The sequence below is a fragment of the Taeniopygia guttata genome, chromosome 8 (genome assembly GCF_048771995.1).
Source record: "Taeniopygia guttata chromosome 8, bTaeGut7.mat, whole genome shotgun sequence".
NCBI classification, from domain to species: Eukaryota; Metazoa; Chordata; class Aves; order Passeriformes; family Estrildidae; genus Taeniopygia; species Taeniopygia guttata.
In genome coordinates this window covers 21,332,160-21,347,181 of record NC_133033.1, presented here as the reverse complement: position 1 = coordinate 21,347,181, position 15,022 = coordinate 21,332,160, and the positions used below count along the sequence as shown (strand labels likewise).

The 15,022-nt window shown below is 38.1% G+C and overlaps 1 protein-coding gene and 1 long non-coding RNA gene across 4 annotated transcripts in view; one reads left to right on the top strand and one right to left on the bottom strand.

Annotated features, from left to right (window-relative positions):
• The window catches only part of NR5A2 (nuclear receptor subfamily 5 group A member 2), an 89,022-nt gene that overhangs the window by 37,690 nt on the left and 36,310 nt on the right, over window positions 1-15,022 (top strand). For both annotated transcript variants that reach the window (XM_072932758.1, XM_002192969.7), the window contains one exon: window positions 12,591-12,710. In XM_072932758.1, coding sequence (XP_072788859.1) covers window positions 12,591-12,710 — 120 coding nt within the window. The remainder of the gene's footprint in view (window positions 1-12,590; window positions 12,711-15,022) is intronic.
• The window catches only part of LOC115496238 (uncharacterized), an 89,912-nt gene continuing 77,994 nt past the window's right edge, over window positions 3,105-15,022 (bottom strand). Inside the window, exons 4-7 of one of the 2 annotated variants that reach the window (XR_003961674.4) lie at window positions 6,021-6,169; window positions 4,290-4,440; window positions 3,737-3,881; window positions 3,105-3,482 (exon numbers count right to left, since the gene is read on the bottom strand). This is a non-coding gene — a long non-coding RNA (uncharacterized lncRNA). The remainder of the gene's footprint in view (window positions 3,483-3,736; window positions 3,882-4,289; window positions 4,441-6,020; window positions 6,170-15,022) is intronic. The other variant, XR_012057121.1, reaches the window with a different exon arrangement.

Below are 15,022 nucleotides of genomic sequence, written 5' to 3'. Positions count from 1 at the left end.
ACATTAAAAGACTGAGTCTTTAAAGTTAGATGCCCGAAACGGTTGCTTATAGCATTACATGTGGTCACTTCATGTACAGACTTCCTGCAGAGTTGGTGATGTTTACCAGCACAGGTTGATTGAGGGACAGCAGAGCATTATAGAATGTATGCACATACTGCTTATAAATTCTGTGAACCAGGCTCCTCTGATCAGATCAATTCTCCCCAAAGTCACTGGCCTCTGGCCTAACTGAAAGCGGACTGACTCCCAGGCTGGACCTTGAGTTAATGCAAGTATGGGGAACATTTTGCTTGGTGAAGGAACACTCAGTGCATGGCAGCACTCTGAGCAACTTCCACAGCAGCAGCAGCTCCTGCCATCCCACTTACACCAGCTAAATAATTCAGACCACCAGGACTCCAGTCCAGCTCTCAGTCTGGCAGTTCAGCCAAGACTTTAAGTGATTTTGACAGAGCTAGTACTTCTTATCATTTTGTATTTGGTTTCTGGAGAGCACGCTCTCTCAGTGGCTGTATTAAACTGTTCTCTCAAGCGCCAATAGCCCGGCACGGCTGAGCAGGTGCCTGTGGGAGACAGCCGATGCTGCAGGCTGCTGTGAAAAGCTGGTGTGATTTCTGCAAGCATACCAAGACTAGAGGAGCAGAAATCTCTTCATATTTTCATTAGTCATCCCTTTACAGATTTACTTTTAATTCTTTCAGCAAAGCAGATTATTAAAAGCAATGACCTGAGGTCTTCATTCAGATCTCAGACTTGCAATCCTGTATAATGTGCGCCGCAGGGCAGAGGTCACACTGACGAGTCTGTTAATGTAGTCACTCTGGGATAAGATCAATCTCCATACTTCACCATATTGATCTAATAGCTCATTGGCACTTCCCTCTTTGAATTGATTAGCTCATGTGTGAAAAGAGATTGATGGGTTTGTGACCCTGAGGAGTCTGTCAGGGGCACACCCATGGCAGGGGAAGTGCATGTTTTCACTGCTTCATTTGGGTGGCTCATTATCTGGGTGCCTCATGAGGAATAAGGGTCATAACGTTGTTTTATGAATTATTTACAACAAAATATCATGTTTTTCTTTCATTTGGTGATCTGCCTGTACTGAATCCATTCTAAAGCAGAACTGGAAAAAATACACATAAGTGGCCAAATGTACTAAATATTTGTGTAAGGGGAACCATGACATAAAAGTGACCTTAAAAAGCAATTTTACTAATATAAAGTAATCATAATAGATATGAGGGTAGGAATAGACTTCATGGGTCACCTAGTCCATTCCCCTTATGAAATGACAGAATATTGATGATATCTAGAAATGAATTACATTTTAATTGCATATTCTGGATAAGTACTTACAGTGAATCTAGTTCAGACATCTCAGAGAACTTCATATGCAGAATGTACTGTAGAAAGAAGCAATTTGAATGCAACATGTGAGCTACAAACTAAACTATGCACATTCTTCATTTGCTAAAAGTAAGAAAAAAACCACCCCACATTCAACTCCATTTATCAAATAGTCATATATTTGCAAAATGAATAAATTTGATACAGTATATTGGATTTTGGTGCAGTGTGTGCTCATGCAAGAGGAAATACAAAAGGACCTGTCTTATGAAGCTGAATTTAGAAGTTGGCTTATGTTTGGGTGTACTTTAAAAACGTGTGCGTTATCAAAGGCTTTACAGATACAAAGCAATTAAAGTAAGGACCGGCTCCTTGAAGCCTTTTGTTGAAACCCAGGCATTTTTGTATCTCTGTCTGCATATGAATGGTAGAATCAGTCTTGAAGACATTCCTAATGTAAGACTTTCTCGTGCACCATCCAAGATCAGGATTCTGTATAATGCCACAACTGTTGGTATTTCATGGTTACATGGGATGTCAGGTTAAATGATTATGCTGCAGTGCAAAAATTACTGAGCAAAATATTCTCATGGTGTTGCCAAGCTGATGGTCATATTTATGTAAGGAGTCAGTGAGTTTCACCAATAATATCTTGTTGTATTATTTAACTGGACATTCTGTGTTTGTTTAGCAGGCTGGCAGTTTAGGTTGAAAGACTGATAATTTCATTTAAAGAGAAGTGTCCATGTATGCTCTATGCAGTCAGGCAACCTTTTTCTGCTATTTGATTTATGGTAACATAGATAGATACTGCCCAAAGACAGTAATAGTCAGTCCATCCCTAAAGACCTTATACTCTAAAAGAAACAGACCCCCAGGCAGATTAGCCAAAGACAGAATTCAGTCTACTACCTGTCAGTGACACAATGCTGAATATTTGCATAATCTTGCATTCATTTATACTTTTAAATCATTCAAGCTATTCTATGTACCAGGAAAATTACCCTGATATAGATTTAAGTGGCCATATTTTAAAAAGTTTTAATACAGCTCAAAAAAACTCATTAGAGGCAGAGTCATCATGCACTCTACTTTGGTAAAACCAGAATAAACCTCAGATTAAACAACAAAACTTCTTACATTTGGGTGTTATGGTAATCTTTTAGTCATGTCAAACCTTCAGTAATAAAATTCATATTAAACCTCATTACAAACCAAAGTAATTGGTTCTTAGGCCTAGATTCATAGTAGATTGCCAGATACTTGCACATAAGAAATGCAAAAAATGATTTTTTGAAGAGAATGTTTCCATTTTATTGCAAGCTGTTGCCCATTGGCCATGTCTCTACCAGTCTGAAACTTAGCTCCTGCAGTTGAGGTGTGTGGTGCACTCATGGGTGAACAGGAAGTAATTAGAGCATCCTGATTTTGTTGTTCATCATTTTGAGCATCTAATCACTGTCATTCAGAAACAAGCTATGAAAAACCCAGTAAGTTAGATGTACATACTCTCTCCATTTTTCCTAAACACACAGCTAATCTCCTATTGCATGCAGACATGTAGGAACGCAATTTAGAGACTCACAGACCTCTGTCCAGCTGTGACAGCAGAGAAAGTCAGAGGCTGACTGATTTGTGTCACAGTCTACTGTCATTTTTACCTATAAGGTTCCTACTCATTCTGTGTTCCATACTGCAAAAGTTCTCTCATCCACATACCAAACAACCCAAATAAAACCAGTATCTTCAAAGGTATTTTTAAAAATTAATATTAATCTTAATTGCAGAGCTAATGACAATATGGGACTTGAGCAGAGCTGTGACAATTGTATTTTAATGATGCTTCAGAGATTTCCAAATTAGACTACAGGAAACAGGAAGTAGGAATAAATGAAACAAAGCCAAATGAAAGGATGAATGGAAAAAAAAAACCATTTTAATACACACTTGCCTGTTCCTTAAACATTCATTCAATCAGGACTTCCTGTGATTTTTAATAACATGGCTCTCTGTCTGCTCTTTCACACTTGACTGTGTTGGGAAAGGAGGAAATATTTTGAAGACGATGTTCCTAGTTGAAAGGATTTAGCTAGATGGTAGTAGCTGCATGCTGAGAGACTCCTGCAATGCTTTTAAGATAAAAAGAGAAGTAGTAAGTTTTACAGATCATTGCTGTGTACCTTGTTGGATCATGCATCACTACACCTCCTTCTTGTATGGCTTCAGCTTCCTTTGGCAGCGTTTTTAAGCAATTGTTTCTATCAAGTCAGATGGATACTGGTTTAATACATGACAACACCCATTCATAAGGCTGATTTTTCTTTCATTTTCTCCGTTAGCATTGGGTCTTCTTCCTCATTTAATCTCTGCCCCAGTGACTTACTGTTACTGCTGCAGCCCTCAGGATGTAAGACAACATTTCTGTATTTTTTCTTCATCAGTATACCATCTCCTTTCACATCTTGACCGAAGATACCGTTTCTCATGATTTCTTACTGCTTTTGCTGCGGCTTTTTCTGGCTGTTCTACTACAAATCAGAGGAAAACATAGTGGAATATATTTGTGTGGCAAGTGCAGTAACACCAGCCTCTACTGCCATAGTGTATTACAGGTGACTCTGTGGCCAGCCCTCAGTTTGGAGACTCTTACATCCTTATGTTTCCCTGATTCAAGTATGAGCAGAAGGAAATACCTGCCTTTCTGCAGTTGGATGTCTGCCAAAAGTTTTAAGAGGACTTTGAAATGTAAAATATAAACCAACATATTTTAATTCCTGAGAAATATTGCAGTGCCATGCAATCAAAAGATAAAGTTTTTTATTTTAAAATAAAGAACTACTGATTTGCTGATGACTACAAATGGTATGAAACATTAAATATATTGGATTCTTCATGTGGTTTGTCAGTGTCCAACCCTGACTGTCACTAAAACTCACCTGGCAAATTGTCCTTCTCTCATTTATGGTGCTCTAACATTAAAGTAACTTCTTTTTAGTCATGACTTCAGAAGATTATTTGCATATTCCCATTGGTGTAATCATGAATACAGTCCCACAGTGTAAACAAACCAGCATTTGTAGGTGTCACCTGTTAAAAGGGAGTAAGATTATTCTTCACGTATGACTTGCCTTTTTCCCATACTCCACACCCACTTAACAGCTGTACTGGAAATAAACACTAACCCTGTTAAACAGAAGAGTAACCACATAGTGTAATTTAAATAAGAGCTGATTTAAATAACTCTTGTTAAAAACTCATGCAAAAAAACACTGTTCTGGGGCATGCAGCACTCAAAAGAATGGGACACAAAGTGTGTTGAGAAATTATTCTGGTTGCCTGTTACCATATTAAAGATTGCTTTCTGAAATTAGCATGTGTCTTTAGTCACAAGTTTAAAACATTTTCTACACAACGCCTACTTGATTGAGTTTTAATAGAGTATTTATTTTGTCAAAAATAACATTAGTTCTTACTAGAACTTTGTATTTTAATATTAATAATGTACCCTATATATTGTGTTGATCTCTGTTGAGATTTGATGTTTGTGATATCTAAAATTTTAAAAATGAGAGCTAATATTGGAGTTTACTTGTAGACTCAGAATAAGTTTCATCTGGAGCAATATACTAATTAGAAGAAAAATAAAACCATAATTTAACCAATTCATCACCGGACAGGAAAGGAACAATATATACAAATTAGACATTAAACATTATATAGACATTAGAAATCCTCTCAGATAATGCTAAAATATATGTGACTTGGAGAAGATCAAAGACTTTAATCACAAGCTGCTCTACAATAGAGTGAAATTGCTGATTGAATATATTAAGAATAAATCCACCAGCAGTACCATAAAGTTTCCTGGACTCAGTTTTGTCTTCTGATTCCCCAAGGGACATCACTGTGCAGCCTAAAAAGCAGATGAGACCTGCAAGGCTAACAATTCATCAGGTGGAGCTAATTCAGATTTTATTGCAAGTAAATGAAATTATATCTACACAAGTTAAGAGTTAAGAATATGGTCCAACACAATTTTGTAATTAGTTTTTTGACATCAGAAAAAAATAGGTGTATTTCCAGAGACATTCAAGGGATCAACACAGCTCTAGTACCAAAATTGCTACATAAACTACATAGTTTTATCTAATTATTTTAAAATTCTAGACCCAACCATGCATAAGCTTAGGCTGTACTAACATCTATACAGGAGTAGGATTTTGAAGGTAAATTCTATGGGTCCAGTACTAAAGAAGGTACCTCCACTCTGTGAAACAGATGGAAAAAATAATTAATTTTCCCTTTTCCTTATCTTTCTATTCACTTTGAGAGGCAAACAACACTGCATTGTAAGCAAAATTTTCAGTTGGGAGTATAAAGAAATACTTCTCTTATTTTCAGTTAAATAAAATAAAAAACACAAACCCACAACCACCCAGAAGAGAACCTAAGAAAAACACATTCATAATTCATCAGAAATAATGCTGACTGTGAAATACCAAGTCATTTTCATGCAGTTTGCACAGAGATAGATGTGAGGAAAAGGAGAAGAAATAGGAGTGCTATGTGTCGCATTTGATGCCCTATATAATAGATTTATATACACAGAAAACTTATTCCAACAGCCCTTTCACCTGATGCTTGTAGAAGTGAGATTGTTCATTTACCTTCTCCTTAATAGATGGGAATAATTCCTAAATGGAGTCCAAAGATCCATAAGAGAAATCTTATTCTTTAGTAGTATGACCATCTGCTGCCTGCCCCTACTCCTTCAGCAATCTGAGGCCCCCAGACGCAGGTACCCTGTGCTCTATTCCTGCAAGAAAACAGGATGAGTGTGAGCTGATGCTCAAGGCTGCTTTGTTAAAATATTTTGACTCTCTGGAAGATCAGCACGGAAATTGGGAAATGGCTGGGCAGTGCTGCCTTCATCCCCTCTTTCCCAGTGATCTCACAGGGAGCTGTCCAGGGGCATGTGAGTGGAGAAGCTGTGGCAAAGCCATTGCTCTCCCTGCCTGCATTTCCTAAGCTGGAAACACCACACGCCTTCCAGAGCATGGGCACCACACATGCACCCCTCCTCCACAGCTTGGAAGGGTAAAAAAAGCATGGGATTTTTCAAATGCTGCTTTGTGCTATAAATTACTTGTCTATGTCCTTTAAAAAATTCCAAAGTAGTTTGATATTCCAAATATTAATGGTTCCATGAGCAAGGAGTTAATGAAGCATTTTAGTCCTTCTCTCTTCCCCTTTCTCACTTCCCTGCTGTTGAATAAAGGATGGGCACATTAACCTTTCTTTCAGCATGGTATTCAGCATTTACTTTCCTTCGTGTGGACACTGATTCAAACAAAGCATATAGGAACTTAGTATCTTGGATAGAAAAACTTCCTGTTGAAATATTCTGGCTCTGACTGGTGGATTCAGAAGTTACTAGAGAAACAGTTACACATAGACACAGAGGTACATTCCAATTACAACTGCACTTGTGTAACAACCTTCGTACAGGCTGTAAATGAGCAGGAAAAGGCACACACTGAAATATTTCTGTATTTCTTTTAATTTTTAAATCAAGACAAATGTAAAGCGGTACTAAACTTGAATAGATTTTTACTCCCTTCATGCTAGAGCTCGATGGAAACAGGACAGTCATTTAACCAAACACAGACTTTTAAACATCTCTCCCTGCCTTCACCTAGAAATTTTTATAACCCACAGTTTTCTAGTAAAGAGGTGGAACAATCATAGTTAATATTAAATCATTTCTTCTTGAACTTTGTAGCATTTTATTACTGAGGTTATAGACAGCAATCAGATTTTATTAGGGCATTCACTGATTCTGAAAGTTATGTGCATTCACTTCTAAAATCACATTGGCTGTTACGTGCTGCTTTTTGACAGCAACCTTGCACAGGAGGTTTCCCACTGTTAGCAGCAAGCCATCTGGAGAGTCCAAATCCTTCCCTACCTATATAATGATTTGGAAACCATGCATGCATTCAGGAGTAAAAAATAGTCTCTGGAGTGCACTTGTCTTATAAAACTTTGATTTGGGGTGATTTGCACCACTATAGCATAAGAAAATGGAGTAACAACTCAAACTATATGTCTGCAATGACTTGTGAGTGATCTCCTAACTGCATTTGAAAGAAAGTTCAACCATTCCTTGAACCGATGTGCTTCAGGCTGAACAGTTCAGACAGATGTTTAATCACTTCATATTCACTAGGAAATGGCTATTCAATGGCCATAGAATTTAAAAGTGGCACTATGAGATGAATGCTTCATGTTATTCCATATTTGCATTCCCTCTTAGAATCATAAGTAAAAACAGTTCAGCTGAATCCAGCACAGTTTGATCACATAAATTTCAATTATTGTGTTTTTTTTGAAATCATTAGATACCCTTTAAAATTTTTAGTAGCAGAAAAGCCCAAAGCTACTGTGGCAAGTTGATGTAAATGAACAGAGATGAAAAAGGATCTTCAGCTTCTGAGAAAAGCAGAAGTTTTACCCAGGTGTAAACTGGGTAAAAGGTGAGCACATTGTTTAACTGAATCTGCAGCAATAATTATAAGGAAACTATTTAACTTAGAACAACACAAAAAACCCATGACCCTGAAATTTTTAACAGGTAATTAATCAAGTTTCAGGCTGAAAATACCTCTTCAGAAAAAAAATTGCAATGAATCTGCAGTTGTTTGTTACAGTGCGAAATACTGTGAAACACTTTCCTAAAAGAAAGACACAGTGTGGTTTTGATAAGATTAAGGTGAATTTCAGCAAAGCATACACATTATTCTTCATTCTACTGTTTGGCAATTTCAGTGTTGTTCTTCAGAAAAAACAACAGTTTATAATGATTAACGTTCTGTGCTGTGGGAAGCATACACTCTACAACAATACTACTCTTGTGTCACACTAGCTTTCCTCATCTATAACATCAGCACAAATAGTTTTTCAGATGAGTAACCAGCATTTCTGAGATAAGTCCTCCCTTTAACTATAATTGATAAGGTGTGATTGTGTATTTCAGTGTCAACAGAGGCCTCAGAGAGACTTACAAACTTCCATTGAATCCCATATCAAAAGCTCAGGGCCCAGCTGAGGGGAGGCTAGGGTTTAGCAGGCAGATGTGACACTCCCATTCCTATCTTCTTCTCCTCTCAAGAGATAGTGTGTCACCACAGTGCTCAGGGTTAGACCTTTCCTCTTCAAATTGAGAATCCATTTCCTCCACTCCTGGAAATACTCTATGTAACTTGCATTATATTGGCAAGATAAATTATGCAGACTAATAGACGCATCTAAATGTATTCTCATGCATGCCTGTTTTCCAATCCTTGTTAGTGGAAAATTCAGAAAAAAAATTCTTTAAAGTCACGTTATAATTGCAGCTGGCAGTGTAGAACTCTGACATGCCACCAGAGAGTTCTGTGTTCAAACCTGTATTCAGACATTTGACAGAATTGAGTTCACTGTGCAGATGAACAATACCACACCTGTACTGTTGTCAGCCACCATTCTCTGCTTCTCTAACAAACAGAACTTGCTCCTTCTCTGCCCCAGCAGCATCCCTTGCAGTCACACAAACCCTTTTAGTCTGCATCTCGTCCTCCTCACCTTCAAGGTTTTACCCAATATCCAGCTCCCCTCTGTCTTCTCCCACAACCTTCTCTCTTCCTTTAAAGCAGCCTCCTAAGCACTCCTGCTGGTTCTCTTGTCACTTAAGAGCAGTTTTACATGTGTGATGTTTTACTCATCGTACTTGTAACATTATTCCTCTTTATTGCCACACTGCCTGCTGGAAATGATCTCCTACTTCTTTTAAGTCACAGAGCTTTCTTTACCTTCTTCCACATCTTTTTTAAAAAGCTATTTCTTCAGCAACAATTTACAGTTATGCTATACCCACTGGTGTGTCTTCATCTGAGTGCCACTGGCCAGAGAGGGCCAAAATGTAACCATCTGGGCACAGTATTCACTCACACTTTTGCTTGAGGCTCGATAGCTGTCAAATGGGCATCTCATTTGACAACTTGATTAGGTAAGACCCAGGTTACATTTTCCTCACGTCAGTGTTCTGTTATGACAGGAACAGATTTGGGGAATGTTCTTGCAGCAGGGAGGTGTTGGCCACATGATGTTTAGCTTTTATTTATAAGCTTTCCTAGTAGTTAGGACAACAGGAACTTTTTCTTGCTCTTAAAACATTGATAATACTCTTAAAGATCTCCACAAACTGAAAAAAACCTCAAAACTTAGCCAGTAGTTACTTAGCCAGCTCACAAACTTGTGAGCTTGTTTTAATTTCTTTTATACCACAATTGAAAACGTTGTTGATTATGTGTAGTCCCAGACTGGACTTAAGTGTTTTGGTGACAGAATCCCACCTTTTCTCCTGCTTACACTGCTAATGGCAGAGCAGCCTTCTCCGGCTTTGGAGTCAGAAGACTGAAGTCAATAAGATCATTCTCCTGCAGGAGGATCTTCCTCTTCAGAAGCAAACTTGTGTATCTTTGCCTTCAGGATTAGTTTCAGGCACATTCAGTTTAAGGCACATAATTGTTTTGGTCAAAGGCTGATTTTCCCATTTTGACAGATAACATGCTTCTGCAACACATTTATTGATGTGCCATGGAAACACAACGGTGTTTGTGTTCTGCTGCACTTACGCATGTCATAAACTTTACCAGCTCCTTCCAACATAAGAAGTGGTGCATTACTGGTTTTGTTCAATGTGATCTAAATGCTTTTCCTCATCTACATGTCTTTCAGAAGTAGGCTGGAACTGGTCATTTGTGTTACCTTTTAGTTATACACAATCATCATTAAAGTCATGTTTCTTTCTTCCTAGTGCAAACTGGAGGCATCTGCTGCCCCACCATCTTTCTTAAAATGGCAACAGTAGCTGTATCTAAAAATCTTCTGCAGGCAACACGGTGTTTGGGATGTGTATAGAACTGGTTTTGCTATCCATTTTATGGGCTTTCACTGGTTAAATTACAGCAAATACAGAGGAGCAGATTTTGTGAACCGCTAGCAGATGTTCACTGTGCTAGTTTTGTGAGGCTTGTAAAACAGCAGGAACAGACTATGTGCAAAATAATTTTTTGTGATTTTGCCATCTTGCACTGTTCTCACAGCACTGGCTCGGTAATGACAGGATAAAGCTTGGGAGGTAAGCTTTGATTGTGGAGTAGCTGCTGTTGGGATCTTCAGAAAGCCAGACCTGTAAAGTGTAGTTTGTTTTCAAAAGCCTGTGGCTGAGACAGCTGGCTTACACAGGAAACAGAGAGTCATTTATGGTACAGTCAAGTGCTTGACCTCTTATTCAGGTATTAGGTGGATATGGATGCTGAAGGTTTAAACTCTCTCAAAATTTGGTTTCTTTGGATGTAATCTGTGATAGCTTTGTATGAAATGGCAATTTGGGTTACATTATCCTGTTAGCATGATATCTTTGATTTTTGTGATTTTTTTCAACACCTTTTTGTTCAGAGGAGAAAATGATCAAAGAATTGTTTCATGTAAAAAGCAAGAGTAACAGAATCTGTATATTTCAAATATATTTTTCAAATAATTTAAACCTGGCCCAAGTGTATCCATGTGGTGATTTACTGTCCTTTCTTGAGCCAACAAATCATTTAGTTGAAATAGTTTTGTAGTCAAATACATGTTGTAGGCAGAACAAGAGATTTTTAATACCAAATCAGCCTTGCTCTGTATCTGTGTGGGAAAACATGAACAGCAGCACACAGCCTCTTGTGCCTTTGAAAGGGAAGTTAAGACAAATGGAAGAAGTAAAGATTTCAATGTTTCAGATGTTAAAATCTGAGCTGTGTGGCAAATGACTGGAAAGAGAGAGACAATAGTAGGTAACTTTCACAGGTGACATTACAAAAATCTATTACTAAGAAAAGTTACTTCCTTCTTTACTACACAACTAGAAAACAAGCCTGAAAGAATAAAGTTCTAAAATTCATTAGGTCATAGCTGATAAAACTTGAAAACATCTACTGCATTATCTAATCCAGCTCATGCAGTATTACTCCGTGTAGTGTGGTTTCCTGCGTATGACAAAATCTAGTTCTAAAGCAATTAAAACTAGATTTATAGCATCTACAGCATTTTTCATTTGTTCAGCAATTACTATCTATGCAGGTTCTTAAGAGTCCTTTCAACTGCATAGGTGCTATTACCACTCTGAATTGTAGCAAGGCTAATGTATGCACCTCTCAACTCTTTCAAGGCACCCATTTAAAGTCAAATATTTTGATTTTAAAAAGAAATCAGGAAGCTCAGTAAGAATAGGTTCAGAGGATATTAATGCCTACCATGACTTAATTTCATAGTCTACCTTCCACTAATTTGTGATTTTTTTTTTCTCCCATTTCCTTGGAAATCCTAAATTTTTTTCAGTCTTTAAGTGAAAAAGACTGAATGCAATCTAGTTGCATTTAGAGTCAGTTTAGTGATAAATTTCTTTGTCTTCTAAGACATAGATCCCAAATAATTACAGAAAATCTTAATGTAGGTTCCTTGTGCTGGGTGCCCAGTATGTTCCTTCTGTTTCCAAATCCACTCACATATGTGTCTTGCTGCTCACCGCTGACTTGTGCATTGCCCTTTCTTGCCCTACCAGTGACATCCAAAGCTGCTCAGCTTCTGTTCATTAAGAAATGTTCTCTTTTCATAGCACCAGAGCCATTTTTAGAGAGGTTTTTAACCTCTCTTCACTTTTTAATTTGCAAGGGACCGGTCTCTGACTTGGGCCTCTGGAAGCAATAACACTTGTGAATCTGCAGATATCTTATTATTTCCAGAAGCTAAGGTTTAAAATGGGGAATAGGAGAAAGTTCACATCAGCATTATTTCCTGCTGGACTTGTTTTGGGTAAAAATAAAAACCCATTGCCATAAATATACAGTTATTACTACTTGGCATAACAATGCAAAATTCTGCTTTCCTAGAATCTAATGCCTAGTTCTGCTTTACTAGAATCTAATCAGGAGTAACCATTCTGTACATTTCACAGATAAAGGCTACAGCAGAGCTCTGTTTATTCAACTGCAAACAGCAATTTTGGGCATGAATAGTTCTAGACAGCATCTCTGTTCTCCTGATGTCAGCCAGCTGTGTGAAGGAGGGCTGCCTCCCTAGTGTGATGTCAGACTTACTCCCAGAGTCACCACTGACTCCCATGTCACCAATGTTTGTGTTTGTTTCCTTTACAGGTTGATGACCAAATGAAGTTGCTTCAGAACTGCTGGAGCGAGCTCTTAATTCTGGATCACATTTACCGGCAAGTGGTACATGGGAAAGAAGGCTCCATCCTTCTGGTTACCGGGCAACAAGTGAGTGTGTGGTCGGACAGAAATAGCCATGTCTTGTTTTTATAATAATTTTCAAAACAGCAGGAGTTTCACTAGGTCAGAAGCACTACTGTGTTCTCAAGAGATCCATCATAAGTAGTGTAGGTAAAATCAGTTGTGCACTCTTGTTTCTAGTCTGCTAATCACAGATAAATGTAAAAAAGCAGATATAATCTTCAGCACTTCGCTTTTCAAATACTTCAGTAATTGAAAAGCAGCAGATGAGAAGTGTTTCTCAAGAAGTAGTAGGGCTAAATGGTTTCTGACAACAACTCTGCCAAACCTAATGCTTTAGGTTTAAGCATGTATAGTTTTCTTCCCTTCAGAATTACTGAAAAGAAGCACTGTCTGGGTCAGAAATCTAGAGAACCTGCTGCTTACTACCTCAGAAATACCTTGATTTTAGAGACATGTGTGAGAAACTGGGCTGCTGAGATATCTAATCACAGGAAAATTATTCTGTCCATAGGCTATAAAAGCAGATAGTGTCTAAGAAACTGTCTCAGGGTATGCAGCGTGCAGTTTTTGCACAGCTATCGAGGGGTAATTTTCTTAATGTGTCAGATACAAGGATCTTCCAAAATGCAAGAGCTATAATGTAGTAAATATTAGGGAAATAGTGAGAAAACACAAAAGAAATAGAAAGTTTTGTCTCCACTATGCTTTCCAAAGCACAACGATCTTAACAGTAAAACAAGAACCTTATTCCTTAGATTGTTATTCTGCTTTTAACAGGAAGAAAAAAAAAAAGAGAGAGTATCAAAGAAAAGCAAAGTGTGCCTGTACATTAGGTTTCTGTCTTGAAGTGAAAACAAATTATGTCTCTTTGGTATTTAAGTAGCTGCAAACTGAACTGCCTCAATTTACACACACATGGGAAAGAGCTTCTTTTCCTATGCTACACCATTTGTGTCTGCATGTTGTGGAATCTGCTTACAGCTTTAGCTATAATTTTAAAGCTGCAGCCATTTCTCAACACTAAGAAGAAATACTTGTAAGAATCAGAAGGATTCTGATTCTCCTGTTTGCCTTTGTGATTAAGACGTCTACAGAGTAGAAGGGAGAAATTATTCACTTGTTCAAGAAAGGAACTGGGAAAACTCAAATTCTGTCTATAGAACTGACTCCAGCATTTCACGGAAAGACACTAACCTATCTCAAATATCAGCATCAGCAAAAGTTAGTTTAGTTGCATTACTCTTGATTTCTATTAGTGCAATTGAGATAATGACTGATTCCCTTTCCAATTCATGCTTTGCAAGACAGACAATTTTACTGGAAATTATTTCATTTACCACACAGGTTGCTTGTTTATAAAGCTGTAAGTACATTGACAGGTTTCTGTTCCTGAGAGAACTGCTAAATTAGTGTCTCCTTTGTTATGTGATTAGCACTGTTTTAAAGGTACTGAGTGCCTAAGTCCCACTGAAATCATTAGAGGTATCGAAATACCCTTAAATTCCAGCCCTTGTCCCCATTTTCCCACAGTAGTCATTTTTACCTCGTTATCCGCTTTTATCTTTTCTTTAAAATAAAAACTCCAGCTACACATGATCTCAAGGTAAAGCAGAATGTTTCTTCACTGTTGGACAACAGGTAGCAGGATGCTTATTAAATGTACTGCTTGCAAATCAGCAGCTGAACTGGGAAGCTGTGCATTTCCAGGCAGTCTCCAACTAGATTAAAACCTGCCTATATTGGAATGACTGCATTAATTTTTTCCCATTTTTGTAAACTAGTCTTAATACATCCTTCTTTGAATCCAATTTCCCTTTCCTATGTCAAAATTTGTCCTTTTGAAGCACCCCCAGCGTCTCCTAACACCCTCTTTACTTTCTTCTTTGCACTTAGGCTAAGAGCAGGAGTAGTATGATTACAACAGCAACAAGAACTCTACAGTCAGTCCTTTTTCCCATTTCACAACTCCTAACAGCTGCAGAACATACTGCCATGGATGTATCACAGATTCTCTTTGAGAAACAGGGAGACACTAGACCTGAATTACAGAGTCTCTGGCTGCTGTTTCTGAAATCTCCCCGTAATGCCCCTGTTTTGTCCCAGTGTCACTGAGCTCTGGCCGCAGTGGATCCCCGGTGCAAAGGCAGATTGCTTCAGGAGCAGCGCCTGCCCCGCTGGGCTGTGCACGGCTCGTGTTTCACACAAAGGCTGCTGGCAATCAAGGTGCTGCAGCAGTGCCAGTGTTGTGCCACTACATGACTTGTAGGCAATTTCTGCATCAAAAGCATTTACTTCAAACCAGCATCTTTTAAAATTATTTTCATGGGTAAAAATTA